General features: G+C 48.4%; 1 protein-coding gene across 5 annotated transcripts in view; it reads left to right on the top strand.

The window, feature by feature from the left end:
• Positions 1 to 14,527, top strand: part of larp1 (La ribonucleoprotein 1, translational regulator) — a 202,867-nt gene that overhangs the window by 163,710 nt on the left and 24,630 nt on the right. For all 5 annotated transcript variants that reach the window (XM_072512652.1, XM_072512653.1, XM_072512654.1 and 2 more), the window contains exons 17-18: positions 10,181 to 10,325; positions 14,128 to 14,237. In XM_072512652.1, the coding sequence (XP_072368753.1) occupies positions 10,181 to 10,325; positions 14,128 to 14,237 (255 nt within the window). The remainder of the gene's footprint in view (positions 1 to 10,180; positions 10,326 to 14,127; positions 14,238 to 14,527) is intronic.

Here is a 14,527-nt window from a genome sequence, read left to right on the forward strand (position 1 = left end):
GGTGTTAACATCTCCTGAATAAAGCTCTTAGTTTTTGTTGGAACCTCCACAGTCTCCTAAAATCAATTCTGCAAGCACCACACAAAAAGACTGACGACGAGGAAGTCGAACAATGCTTGCAATCACTCGAACGAACACAGAAGAAAAAACAATAATGAAAATCGTTGCCACGCAAAAACTGGTGTCAAGGGAGTCGCTCAACGATTACAGCCACCCGGAAGGAAACACTGAAAATTCAAATAAAATAACTTTGGAGAGGGGTTTGCCATGTGCTCTGCCTGAAACAAACTCTGTAGCCGTGAGTAGCAATTGCTCTGCAACAACACGTTTAGAGTTGGAGGTGTTGTAAAGCACACAGAGAAACTGGCTGAGCTCAGGTTGTGCCCTGTTTGGGGAGAAAGGAAGCAACGTAGTGCAAAGAAATCAGTAAAAAAATGTTTATTAAGAATTTTTAAACAAAATTTTCAACCATACAAACAACCCCCCCCCCCCCCCGTAACAAAAACGAAAGAATGCTCGCATAGCAAGACATGAACATGGCAAATCAATATGATACATAACTTTGTACATGGGATTCCTCCCGTACATATGAGTTTTCCGAATCATGTATTTTCTTGCTCAAATGCCCCCCAGAAAAAAAAACTCCCCCCACCCCCCGGGTTGCTGCTGCTGCTGTTTTCCGACCTTCATCTAACGCGAGATAGTCTGGGAACGGTTGCCACCGCCTGTAGAACCCCTGTGCAGACCCTCTCAAGGCAAACTTTATCCTTTCCAACTTGATAAACCCAGCCATATCATTTATCCAGGCTTCCACGCTGGGGGGCTTTGCCTCCTTCCACATTAACGAGATCCTTTGCCGGGCTACTAGGGACGCAAAGGCCAGAATGCCGGCCTCTTTCGCCTCCTGCACTCCCGGCTCGTCTGCTACTCCAAATAGTGCCAGCCCCCAGCTTGGCTTGACCCGGACTTTCACCACCTTAGATACTGTTCTCGCAACTCCCCTCCAGTGCCGGGCATGACCAAAACATATGGACATGGTTCGCTGGGCTTCTTGAACACCTCCCACATCTGTCCTCCACCCCAAAGAACCGACTCAGCCTCGCCCCCGTCATATGCGCTCTGTGAACTACCTTAAACTGTATCAGGCTGAGCCTGGCACACGAGGAAGAGGAATTAACCCTACTTTGGGCATCAGGCCACAGCCCCTCTTCAGTCTCCTCCACCAGCTCCTCTTCCCATTTACCTTTCAGCTCCTCTACCAAAGCCTCCCCCTCTTCTTTCATCTCCTGGTATATCGCCGACACCTTGCCCTCTCCGACCCATACGCCCGAAATCACCCTGTCTTGAATCCCCTGTGCCGGGAGCAGCGGGAATTCCCTCACCTGCCGCCTCACAAATGCCCGCACTTGCATGTACCTGAAGGCATTTCCCGGGGTAGTCCGAATTTCTCCTCCAGCGCCCCTAAGCTCGCAAACGTCCCATCGATGAACAGGTCCCCCATTCTTCTAATCCCTGCCCGATGCCAGCTCTGAAACCCCCCGTCCATCCTTCCTGGGACAAACCGATGGTTGTCTCTGATCGGGGACCACACCGAGGCTCCCGTCGCACCCCTGTGTCGCCTCCACTGCCCCCAGATCTTTAGCGTTGCTGCCACCACCGGGCTCGTGGTGTACCTTGTCGGCGAGAGCGGCAGCGGTGCCGTCACCAGCGCCCCCAGGCTCGTTCCTTTGCAGGACGCCATCTCCAACCTCTTCCACACCGCCCCCTCTCCCTCCATCACCCACTAACGGATCATCGCCACGTTGGCTGCCCAGTAGTAGCCACCCAAATTCGGCAACGCCAACCCTCCTCTGTCTCTGCTACGCTCCAGGAACCCTCTCCTTACCCTCGGGGTCTTGCTCGCCCACACAAATCCCATAATGCTCCTGCTTACCCTCTCAAAGAAGGCCTTGGTAATCACAATCTGGAGGCATTGGAATACAAAAAGAAACCTCGGGAGGACCACCATTTTAATCGACTGTATCCTGCCCCGCCAGCGAGAGTGGCAACATGTCCCACCTTTTAAAGTCCTTCTCCATCTGTTCCACCAGCACCGTCAAATTCAGTTTGTGCAGTGCCCCCCAGCTCCTAGCTACCTGAATCCCCAAGTATCGAAAGCTCCTTTCCGCCCTCCTCAACGGTAGGTTGTCTATCCCTCTTCCCTGATCCCCCGGATGCACCACAAAGAGCTCACTCTTTCCCACATTGAGCTTATATCCCGAGAAGTCTCCAAACTCCCTTAGGATCTGCATGACCTCAACTATCCCCTCCACTGGATCCGCCACAGACAGCAACAGGTCGTCTGCGTACAGCGACACTCGATGTTCTTCTCCCCCTCGGACCACCCCCTTCCATTTCCCCGACTCCCTTAACGCCATGGCCAAAGGTTCAATTGCTAATGCAAACAACAGAGGGGACAGGGGGCACCCCTGCCTCGTCCCTCGACACAGCCGGAAATACTCCGACCTCCGCCGGTTCGTGACCACACTCGCCACCGGGGCTCTATACAGGAGCTTAACCCAACTAATAAACCCTCCCCCGAACCCAAACCTCCTCAACACTTCCCAGAGATACCCCCCCTCTACTCGGTCAAAGGCCTTCTCCGCGTCCATGGCTGCCACTATCTCCGCCTCACCCTCCACCGATGGCATCATTATCACATTTAGGAGCCTTCGCACATTAGTATTTAGCTGCCTACCCTTTACGAATCCCGTTTGGTCCTCGTGTATCACCCCCGGGACACAGTCCTCAATCATCGTAGCCAACATTTTTGCCAGCAACTTAGCATCTGCGCTGAGGAGCGAGATCGGTCTATACGACCAGCATTGCAGTGGGTCCTTATCCTGCTTCAAGATCAAAGAGATCGTCGCCTCCGACATTGTCGGGGGCAGGGTCCCCCCCTCCCTTGCTTCATTGAAGGTCCTTACCAGCAACGGGGCTAACAGGTCTACATACTTCCTATAAAACTCCACCGGGAATCCATCCGGCCCCGATGCCTTCCCTGCCTGCATGCTCCCCAGTCCTTTAACCAGCTCCTCCACCCCAATTGGCGCCCCCAAACCAGCCATCTCCTGCTCCTCCACCCTCGGGAACCTCAGTTGGTCCAAGAATCGCCGCATCCCCTCTTTTCCCCCTGGGGGCTGGGACCTATGCAGCTCCTCGTAAAAGGCCTTGAATGCCATTCACTTTCACCGCACTCCGCACCGTAGTTCCCCTGCCATCCTTGACTCTACCTATTTCCCTCGCTGCCATCCTCTTACGGAGCTGGTGTGCCAGCATCCGACTCGCCTTCTCCCCATATTCATATATTGCCCCCTGTGCCTTCCTCCACTGTGCCTCTGCCTTCCCTGTGGTCAACAGGTCGAACTCCGTCTGGAGACTTCGTCTCTCCCTGAGTAGTCCCTCATCTGGAGCCACTGCATAGCTTCTGTCCACCCTTAAAATCTCCCCCACTAACCTCTCCCTTTCCCTGCCCTCTCTCTTCTCCCTATGAGCCCTGATGGAGATTAACTCTCCCCTGACCACCGCCTTCAGCGCCTCCCATACTACTCCCACCTGCAGCTCTCCATTGTTGTTGGCCTCCAGGTACCTTTCGATACACCCCCGCGCCCTCCCGCACACTTCCTCATCTGCCAGCAGTCCCACATCCAACCGCCACAACGGGCTTTGGTCCGTCCCCTCCCCCAGCTCTAGCTCCACCCAATGCGGGGCGAGGTCTGAAATGGCTATGGCCGAATACTCCGTTCCCTCCACTTTCGGGGTCAATGCCCTGCCCAGAACAAAAAAATCTATCCGGGAGTAGGCCTTATGTACATGGGAGAAAAAAGAAAATTCTCTGGCCAAAGGCCTGGCAACTCTCCACGGATCTACTCCCCCCACCTGATCCATAAACCCCCTGAGCACCTTGGCCGCAGCCGGCCTCTTCCCCGTCCTAGATCTGGAACGATCTAATGCTGGGTCCAACACCGTGTTGAAATCCCCACCCATTATCAAGCTCCCTACCTCCAAGTCTGGAATACGCCCCAGCATCCGTTTCATGAATCCAGCATCGTCCCAGTTCGGGGCGTATACATTTACCAATACCACCTCCACCCAACCTACCACTCACTAACACCTATCGGCCTCCATTGTCCGCTACTATGTTCTTGGCCTCAAACGACACCCGCTTCCCCACCAGTATTGCCACCCCTCTATTCTTCGCATCCAGACCCGAATGAAACACCTGTCCTACCCATCCCTTCCTTAACCTGACCTGATCTGCCACCTTCAGATGTGTCTCGTGCATGACCACGTCTGCCTTCAGTCCCTTTAAGTGCGCGAACACTCGGGCCCTCTTAACCGGCCCATTTAGGCCTCTCTCATTCCACGTGATCAGCCGGATTGGGGGGCTACCCCCGCCCGCCGCAGCCGACTAGCCATCTCCTATCTTAGGCCAGTCCCGTGCCCGCGCCTCCCGCACCCTCCAGTCCCCCAGACGGGGAACCCCCGCCCCGACCGCCTCTTCCATTTTCAGTTCCTCCTCGGCCAGTGCAGCAGCAACCCTATTATCCCCCCTTCCCTCCCCGCTCAATCCGCATCTAGCACTTTTGCTCCCCCCATACTACTTCCGTGAGTCAGCTGACTTCTGCTGACCCCGGCTTCCCCCGCCTTCCGTTGATCTCCCCGTGTGGGAGTCTCTCCTCCTTTCATTCCTCCATCCCCCCCTCCCTAGCGCGGGAAAAAGCCCGCGCTTTCCTGAGCCAGCTCCGCCCCCTGTGGCGCAGCTCCTGTTGCGGCCTTATCCCAGTTCCCCCATTCCCGAGTCTCACCTCCCTCCAGCACCGACGCCCACATTTCCCACTATTTCATCAACAGAAAAAAAAGATCTCTTCCCCCATCCCCATCCATCATCCCACCCATGAAACATTCTTTACCCATATTTACAACCCCGTATACAGTCAACAACCCCCCCACAACCACCGTCCCTCAGTTCGAGTCCAATTTTTCCGTTTGGATAAAGGTCCAAGCCTCTTCTGGCGTTTCGAAATAGTGGTGTCGGTCCTGATAAGTGACCCACAGTCGCGCAGGCTGCAGCATTCTGAACCTGACTCTTTTTTTTGTGCAGCACCGCCGTGGCCCACTTGAAGCCAGCTCTCCTCTTTGCCATCTCCGCACTCCAGTCCTGGTAGACTCGGAATCACCGCATTCTCCCATCTACTGCTCCTCACCTTGGCCCATCTCAGGACACTTTCTTTGTCCGCGAAGCGATGGAACCTCGCCACTATCGCCCTTGTCGGCTCGTCAGCCTTGGGTCTCCTTGCCAGGACCCGCTGAGCCCCTTCTAGCTCCAGGGGGCTCGGAGAGACCTCCGCACCCATCAGCAAATGGAGCATCGTGCTCACGTACGCCACGGCATCAGCCCCCTCCACTCCTTCGGGGAGACCCAGAATCTGGAGATTCTTCCTCCTTGACCTGTTCTCCAGGACCTCGAGTCTCTCGGCCCACCTCCTGTGCATCGCCTCGTGCGCCTCCACCTTTACCGCCAGGCCCAGGATCTCGTCCTCGTTCTCATTAGTTTTATCCCTCACCTCACGGAGCTCCACTGCCTGGACCTTCTGGGTCTCCTTCAGCCCCTCGATCGCCAACAGCATTGGCGCCAGCACCTCCTTTTTAAGCTCTTCCACGCAGCGCTTGAGGAACTCCTGCTGGTCCGGCCCCCATGCTGCTCAATCTCCGTCCTCCGCCATCTTGTTTTTTCCCCCTCGTTTTTGCCGCTGCTCCAAAGCCTCTTTCTCCGACGCTCCACCGCTAATCCCCGCCATACGACGTAAGGGGGACCTTACTTCACCTTCCCACATGGGATTCAATCAAAACATTTCCGTTGGGGCTCCTCTGGAGAGCCCAAAAGTCCGTTATAGCGGGAGCTGCCGAAATGTGCGGCTTAGCTCCGCATCGCCGCAATCGGAAGTCAGTGCAAAAAAATTCATGGCACATTGTGCACGTGCAGGTCATTCCATGGAGAAAATGGTGCGTGTTTTTGGTGCCGTTGGACCGTTTGATGAGAATACAGAACGATGGAGCTGGTATACAGAATGATTTGATTATTTAGTTCGAGCTAACAAGATAGCGGCAGATATAAAAGCCCCAGCATTCCTGAGCATAATGAGGAGGGGAAACATTAGGAGTATGATGCCAGAAAGCCAGGCACAAAAACCTACGAAGAAATAGTGGAAACTTTGCAGGTCCACCATTTGCCAAAATCTCTAATCATCGCAGAAAGGCTTAGGTTTCATAAGTGAAAGCAACATGAAGGGGAATTGCTTGCAGTTTGTAGCTACACTGAAAAGATTGGCTGAATACCATGAATTTGGACATGTATTAAACAATACCATCCGGGATAGACTTGTCTGTGGGTTAAGGAGCGAGGCAATTCAAAAGCGCTTGCTAACCAAAAGCAACATGACTTCAAAGAAAGCCTTGGAAGTTGCTGTATCTAATGGAATTAGCAGCCAAAGAAGCTCGACAGTTTGAGTTCAAACACAAGAATTCACTAGATATTGGCTGAAACCTGAAATCAAACACTTGCACTTGCCATAGGTATGCTAAAATCGGACATTCAGCAGCAGTTTGATGGTACTTAGACATCGTTTAGAAATTGGGGAAAAGGACCACATTGAGCACGCGCATGTTGGAAAAAGAAACAAACTTCAGGTAAAAGTCGCAAAAAGGAACAGCTGAATAAATTAAATGGCAAACAGAATGAAGGAAAAAATTTCCATGTAGTCCAAAAACGATTTGAGGAGAGATTCGATTCACAGTCTGAAGACCTAGACAAGTTGTCGTTCAATGAACTAGCTATTGCTGGTGCTACAAATGGGTACTCCACTGCTGGCTGAACAGCCAGTATAGATGGTCGATGGAGGTGGACACTGAGGCAGCGGTCTCACTGGTGTTGGAGACTGTTTATAATGAAAAACTCTGATATATCTCTCTGGAAACCCTTGAAGTTAGTGTTAAAATTTACACTGGAGTATTGGTTCTGTTGAGGGGTCGTATTGATGTAACAGTACTATTTAATGGGCAGACGGCAGATTTCCCCTTGCACATAGTCAAAGGAAATTATCTGGCACTGATTGGAAGAACTTTGTTGGAAAATGATCCGGTTAAATTGGGCTGGAGTAAGCCTCATGACAGATTCCAAATCAGGTCTTACCAAAACTGTGAAGAAACAGGACGTTGTTTTCAACAGGGATCTGGGCATTATGAAGAGTATCTCAGTAAAGTTGATAAAGAAGTGAGTCAGGTGAAATGCTTAAAGGCTAGTTGCTGCTGTCAGCACACATGTATACTATCAAATATCATCAGCCAAACCTTCTTGCTAACACAAATGGACTTTCCGGTTCCCTTTACCAGGTAGCTTGTTGATAAGTAATCCGAAGATGTGCAGGTTAGGTGAATTGGCCATGATCAATAGGGCATTGGAGTGGGCCGAGGTAGAGTGCTCTTTCAGAGAGTCAGTGCAGACTCAGTGTGCTGAATGGTCGTCTCCTTGCATTGCAGGGTTTCTGTAGTTTGTGTTGAAACATTTTCTACTTCAAGCAGGTACATAATATTCCTGTAACCACAGGGCAAGTAAAGACGTACAGCCAAGGTGACCTGGTACTTTCTGAGGAAATGGACATAGTGCTTTGAGGCTGGACCTCAGGAGTAAACCCTGAGTTAAAGCCATATTCCACCTGAAGACTTGCGCTACCCGCACAGGCAGGATGTCTCCTCTGGGGAATGAGAGTCATAATTTCATCTATTACAAAAACCTATATTGAACCAATTACATAAAAGCCATTGTGGTATTGGGAGAATGAAGGAGATAGTGAGGAGCTATTTTTGCTGACCTGGTTGAGATGCTGAAATAGAGAAAGAAGAATATATTTGTCTTGCACGAAAGTGCGAATCCTGCAGCCTTTAGCACCGTTGCAGCCGCGGGCATGGCCAGAAGAGGTTTGGCAATGGGTGCAAATTAATTACGCAGGACCATTTGAAGGGCGCATGTATCGCATTCTAGTCGATGCTCATTCAAAATGGCCAGAAGTTGTCATTGGAGAAGACATTCGAGGAATTGAGAGAAATCTTCAGATTGGTGAGTGATGATGGACAAGTTTATATCTCAAGAGTTTGAAAACTTCTTGAAGGAGAACGGAATACAACACATAAGGTCTGCACCATACCATCCTCCTACAAACGGATGAGCTGAATGTTTTGTGCAAACAAAAAAGCACATGTTAAACGTAACCAAAGAACAAGGTTTATTGACCAAAAGCTTGAATCAATTCCTGCTCATGTGCAGGAATTACTCCTCACTCAACAACCCAAGTTTCTCCAGTGTTGCTAATGATTAAGCATCAACTATGTACAGCATGCGACTTACTAAGACCACCAGAGACAAAATACATCCTCCAGAAAAAGCAACAGGATCAGGTCACATGGCAGCAAAAAATGTCGTGTTTTTCATCAGGGACAAGACGTTCTGGCAAGATGGATTCCTGCCACCATCATAGTGCAGACCAGACCATTCTCCTACACCGTCTAAGTCCGAGAGGATGTAATCTGGAGGAGGCATGCGGATCAACGTTTGGTGACCAATCAATTCACCAGAGGCAGAAACGACAAGTCCAAATCCAGCTGTGCTGAGACGCGACCTGGACCTTCCCCAAACACCTGACACAAACAGTACCTCAACTGCTAAACACCGAGTCAATCTCTGATCATAACATTGACTCCAGTTAAAACAACCGCTGACGACGGTCAAAGACGACGTTCAAACCAAGAAAAATACATCGAGGTTGCAGCAAGTACTTAGAAGCAGATGCTGAGGCTCGCTGACAAAGGAACAACAACCTCCAAAACATCTGACTTATTGACCGTCAATTGATTGTGTTATACTGTTTAAAGTGTTGGGAACGTTTGATTTAAAGGGGGAGGAATCATAATATTTTAAGTGATTCCTTACCAGCAGCCTTGCAGCTGAATAGGGGCATATGTGAATGCTTGTGCGATGTCATCTCCCACCATCTCCGTAACCTCCTCCAGTCCCCGCCCCCCGTCTGAGATTTTGGTGTTCATCTAATTCTGACTTTTTGACATTCCTCTTATTAATCAGTCCTGCGCATTCAGTTATCTAAGCTTTGGATTTCCCTCCCTAAACCTCAACTATCTCCCTTGATGTGACTGGGTGTCACATTTTGTTTTATAATGCTCCTGTGAAGCACCTTGTGACAATTTATTACTTTGAAGGTGCTCTATAAATATAATTTTTTGTTGACAATCTTCATAGCAACGTCTCTAGTACTTAAAGGACACACAAGGTGCCAATCAGCCACCCAGACCCCAACTCCCTGGGCTTGAACCTTGGCTCTTGCTGACTAAACCGACTCAAGTGGAACAATCTTGGAGACTGTGACAGTCTTTCTGGGCTTGGGACAGGAGTGGTGAGGAAATCAATTGCAATTCCTGCTAGCTATTTGACGATCTTTGTATGGACATTGGATAAGGATAATGATTGGGCTCGAGTTGTGGAGTTGCCACAGAGGGGTAGCATGTCCACAGTTACTGCTTAGGCTCACGTGTGATACACTGGTAACGCGGGTGAGGCCAGCAGTGTCTCAGCAAGAGATATGGTGCTCCATGAGAGGATGGGCGAAAACAAGGAGGGGCAGCCCAATAAATCCTGCAAGATGTGATCAAGGTGTCAGCAGATCCATTGGGGCAATTTCAAATTGGGATCTAGTTTCCATCAGCTGAACACCATCTCCCAGATGTGTGTTCTCTCTCTTGCAAATGTTGCTGCGCAGGGAGAAATGGTTCACCGGATTCACTAGGATTTGTATTGTTGCCTTTGTAGCTATCCTTTCCATCTCAAATAACATAAGAAACCCAATATAGAAGGTGCATATTTTAAATTAAACACACATTTTGGTACATCATGTGCTGGCAGTGAACCCAAGACATTTTCCAAGTTTGTAATGTGATGCGTCAATCCTATGAGCTTCCTGTGGTTCAGGTTGTTAAGATGTGTCTCCCAGACGTGGTTAATATCCAGATATCTGATATTGTCATTGCTCTGCTGCTTGCTTCGCCTATTGATTCATTGTTTTCTCACTTACAGAACGCAAGAGGTTGGGAATAGGGCAGTCTCAGGAAATGAACACACTCTTCCGATTCTGGTCATTCTTCCTAAGAGATCATTTCAACAAGAAGATGTACGAAGAGTTCAGACAGTTATCTGTTGAGGATGGGGAAGAAGGATATAGGTAACTATATGCACCTGTGATTCATCTCAACAATGACAGGATCATTCCTTGGGCTCAATCCAGCCTTTGTCTTATTTATTCATCATAGAATATCATCGAATTTACAGTGCAGAAGGAGACCATTCGGCCCATCAAGTCTGCACCAGCTCTTGGAAAGAGCAACCCACCCAAGGTCCACACCTCCACTCTATCCCAATAACCCAGCAACCCCACCCAACACTATGGGCAATTTTGGACACTAAGGGCAATTTAGCATGGCCAATCCACCTAACCTGCACATCTTTGGACTGTGGGAGGAAACCGAAGCACCCGGAGGAAACCCACGCACACAAGGGGAGGATGTGCAGACTCCGCACAGACTCATTCAGTCCCAGTGCAACACATTACTCACTTAGCTAAAAGACATAGAATCCCTAGAGGCCATTCGGCCTATCAAGGCTGCACTGACTCTCCGAAAGAGCACCCCACCCAGGCCCACTCCCCACTCTATCCCTGTAACCCCACATAACCTTTGGACACGAAGGGGCAATTTAGCATGGCCAATCCACGTAACCTGCACATCTTTGGACTATGGGAGGAAACTGGAGCCCCGGAGGAAATCCACGCACACAGAGTGAACGTGCAAACTCCACAGAGAGCAACCCGAGGTCGGTATTGAACCCGGCGCTGTGAGGTAGCAGTTCTAACCATTGTGCCGCCCCAGAGCACTCTACCTAGGTCCACTCTCCCGCCCTACCCCTGGAACCCCACCTAACCTGCACATCTTTTGACAATCAAGGGCAATTTTAGTATGGCCAAGTATGAAGTAGCAGTGCTAACCACTGTACCGCCTTGCTGCTCCAGCTACTTGGGGAGGCATTTTTCCACCAACTTTCCCAGTGATAAAGTTGGCTAAAGTAGATTGAGAAGCTATTTACAATCTGTCAATGACATTGATGAAGAGATCAAGTGTAATATAATCCAAGTTTGCTGACAATGCAAAGTCAGGTGGGAAAGCAAACTGTGAGGAGGCCACAAAGAGGCTGTAAAGGGATACAGAGAAGGTTGTGTGAGTGGCAAGAAGATGACAAATTAAATATAAATCCTGAAAGACGTGCTGTTAGGGAATTTGGACATTCTGAATTCTCCCGAACTGGTGCCGGAATGTGGCGACTAGGGGCTTTTTCCAGTAACTTCATTGCAGGGTTGATGTAAGCCTACTTTGACAATAAAGATTATTATAATTATAGGTGGGGGAACTGTGAAGTCCCACTGTCTAAGAAACGATAGAGATCTTTTAAATGCTGGAAGACTGAAATATCTTGGAATTTTGAGGGACTTGGGTGTCCTTGTTCACAAATGACAGACGGTTAACATGTCAGTACTGCAAGTAATTAAGGAAGCAACTGGTCTGTTCACCTTTACTACAAAGTCTTGCTACAATTATCTAGAGCCTTGGTGAAACCATGCATATACTCTATATAGTTTTGGTTTCTTTTTCTTCGACGGATAGTCTTGCATAAGGAGAGCAGCGGAGTTTCAGTAGACTGATGTGTGGGAAGAGGGGATTGTTCAATGAGGCGAGATTGAGTCGGCTATATCTATTTTCCTTTGAATCTAGAAGAATTAGAGGTGATCACATTAAAACATACAAAAATTGAACGAGTCTGGCTGGAATTTTATGCACGGATGAGATTTTTAAATTGAAGGTGTTAGAGGGGCAGTGCATTATATAAAATAATGCAGAACAAAAAGAGACCATTTGGTCCATCTCCGTGCTGGCACTTTGAAACAGCTGTCCAATTAGTCTTACTTGCCTGCTCTTCCTACTGCCCTGAAAAATATTGCTATTTACCACCTTTTCAGTCAGTACATTCTAGATTTCAATAAATCACTATGAAAAAAATAATGATCATCATCTCTGATTTTGTGCCAGGCATCCCAAGGGGCCGCACAGTGGTTAGCACTACTGCATCACAGCACCAGGGACTCGGGTTCAATTCCGACCTTGGGCCACTGCTCTGTGGAGTTTGTGCATTCTGTCCGTATCTGCATGGGTTTCATTTGGGTTCTCCGGTTCCTTGTCTCAGTCCAGAGAAGTGCATGTTAGGTGGATTAGCCATGCTAAATTGCCCCGTAGTCTCCAGGGATGTGCAGGTTAGGTTATGGGGTTACGGGGATGGGGCAGGGTGGACGTGTGGGAGTGAACATGGGTAGAGTGCTCTTTCAAATGTGCAGAGTCAATGGGCCGAATGGCCTCCTTCTGCATTATAATAATCATCTTTATTATTTTCGCTTACATTAACACTGCAGTGAAGTTACTGTGAAAATCCCCTCGTCGCCACACTCCAGCCCCTGTTCGGGTACGCTGAGGGAGAATTCGGAATATCAAATTACCTAACAGCATGTCTTTCAGGACTTGTGGGAGGAAACCGGAGCACCCGGAGGAAGCCCACGCAGACACGGGGAGAACATGCAGACTCCGCACAGACTGATAGTGATTCTATCATAAATCTGTGTTTTCTGAGTACTAAGTCTCCTATCCCTGGAGCAGTAAATAGAGCCAATCTATCAAAGCCCATCATAATTTTAAATATCTCTGCTATGTCTCTTGCTTTCAGAGCAGCCTTTGCTTCCCCAGTCTCTCCACATAACTAAAGTCCTTCTCAGTTCTCTGCACCCTAGGCAATGAGGTTCTTCGTAAAGTGTGCCAACTAGAATTGCATGCAATTACTCCAGCTGAAACCTAACCAGTGTTTTATAAAGGGCTAACATAACTTTCTTGTTTTCTGTCCCTGTTGATAAAATCAAGGATTCATGAGCTTTTTCTAAAGGCCTTCCCAGCTTGTTCTGCCACCTTGGCATTTATGCACAGACATTGCAGTTTCTCTTTTTTTCTTTTCATTCGTGGGACATGAGTATTGCTGACATGGCCAACATTTGTCGCCTGCCCCTAATTGCCCTTGAAAGCATTTAAGGGTCAGCTGCATTGCTGTGGTGGGCCTGGAGGGACATGTAGGCCAGGCCAGATACGCATAAGCAGATTTCCTTCCTTGAAGAATATTAGTGATCCAATGGGTTTTAATGACAATCTGATAGTTTGATGATCACTATTATTGAGACTAACTTTCAGCTCCAGATTTTTTTATTAATTAAATTTTAAATTCCACCATATGCCACGGTGGGATTTGAACCCAGGTCCCAAGACCATTAGCCTGGGCCTCTGGATTATTAGTCCAGTAACATTACCACTACGCTACTGTCTCCTGAATTTCTATGTCCCTACACTCGCCTTAAAAGTATTACTGTTGTTAAAATCTATCATTTCCCACGTCTTTGTTACATTTCACCTAACATCCTAAAGTCAATTGCTATCCTCATTGTTTATCAACATCTATATCACCAAGTTTTGTAATTATTCCCTGCATATCATGCAATGCTTTCTACAGGGTTATTTTTTTCTATTTGAATATGACAGAGTAATGACCACTTTGCTTCAAAGAGGCAGTCCACACATGAATTTAGTTCTCGTTCTAAGTAGCGTTTGAATGAACAAGTGAGATAAATCTTCACTTCTGCACTGCCTTTCAGGTTTAAAGAAATTCCAAATCTGTTTAGTAAGAGACCAGGAAGTTGGGGGGGGGGGGGGGCTTGCACTTTTCATTATTAACTAAAATTTTGTAATTGTTGTGCTGTTGGAAGTTTGTGCTATTGCGTCTGTGGTACTCGCTACCTCCTGTCCCAGCACAATGTGGGAGAGTACAGCAGCGTTTATCTCTGATTCTTCCAAACCGTTATCACCATGTTCATCTCTTTTCCTAAGGTACGGTCTAGAGTGCCTTTTCAGATATTATAGCTATGGCCTTGAAAGGAAATTTAGACCGGAGATCTTCAAGGATTTCCAGGAAGAAACCATCGCGGATTATGAAGCAGGTATGGCGTTCCTGCATCAAAACTATTCTAGTGCTTTAAATCAATTTTCATTTGTGCCTGGAAATGGGAATGATGCCGTGTGTGGCTATCAGTTTTTGAGATATCTTGCACTTTTAAGTTTTTAATTGCTGCAGAAATCCTCATGAACTCAGAAGGCAGGGTCTGTGTCGAACCAACAACTTACAAGTGGGGCAGCCGCCGAGAAAATTAGATGCTTAAAAACAAAACTTTCAGTACCTAAAGGGATAACCAATGCTAAAAGGTGGTACGTTGAATAAATGATCTTCCCT

Source organism: Scyliorhinus torazame, chromosome 7, assembly GCF_047496885.1.
Source record: "Scyliorhinus torazame isolate Kashiwa2021f chromosome 7, sScyTor2.1, whole genome shotgun sequence".
Taxonomy (NCBI): Eukaryota; Metazoa; Chordata; class Chondrichthyes; order Carcharhiniformes; family Scyliorhinidae; genus Scyliorhinus; species Scyliorhinus torazame.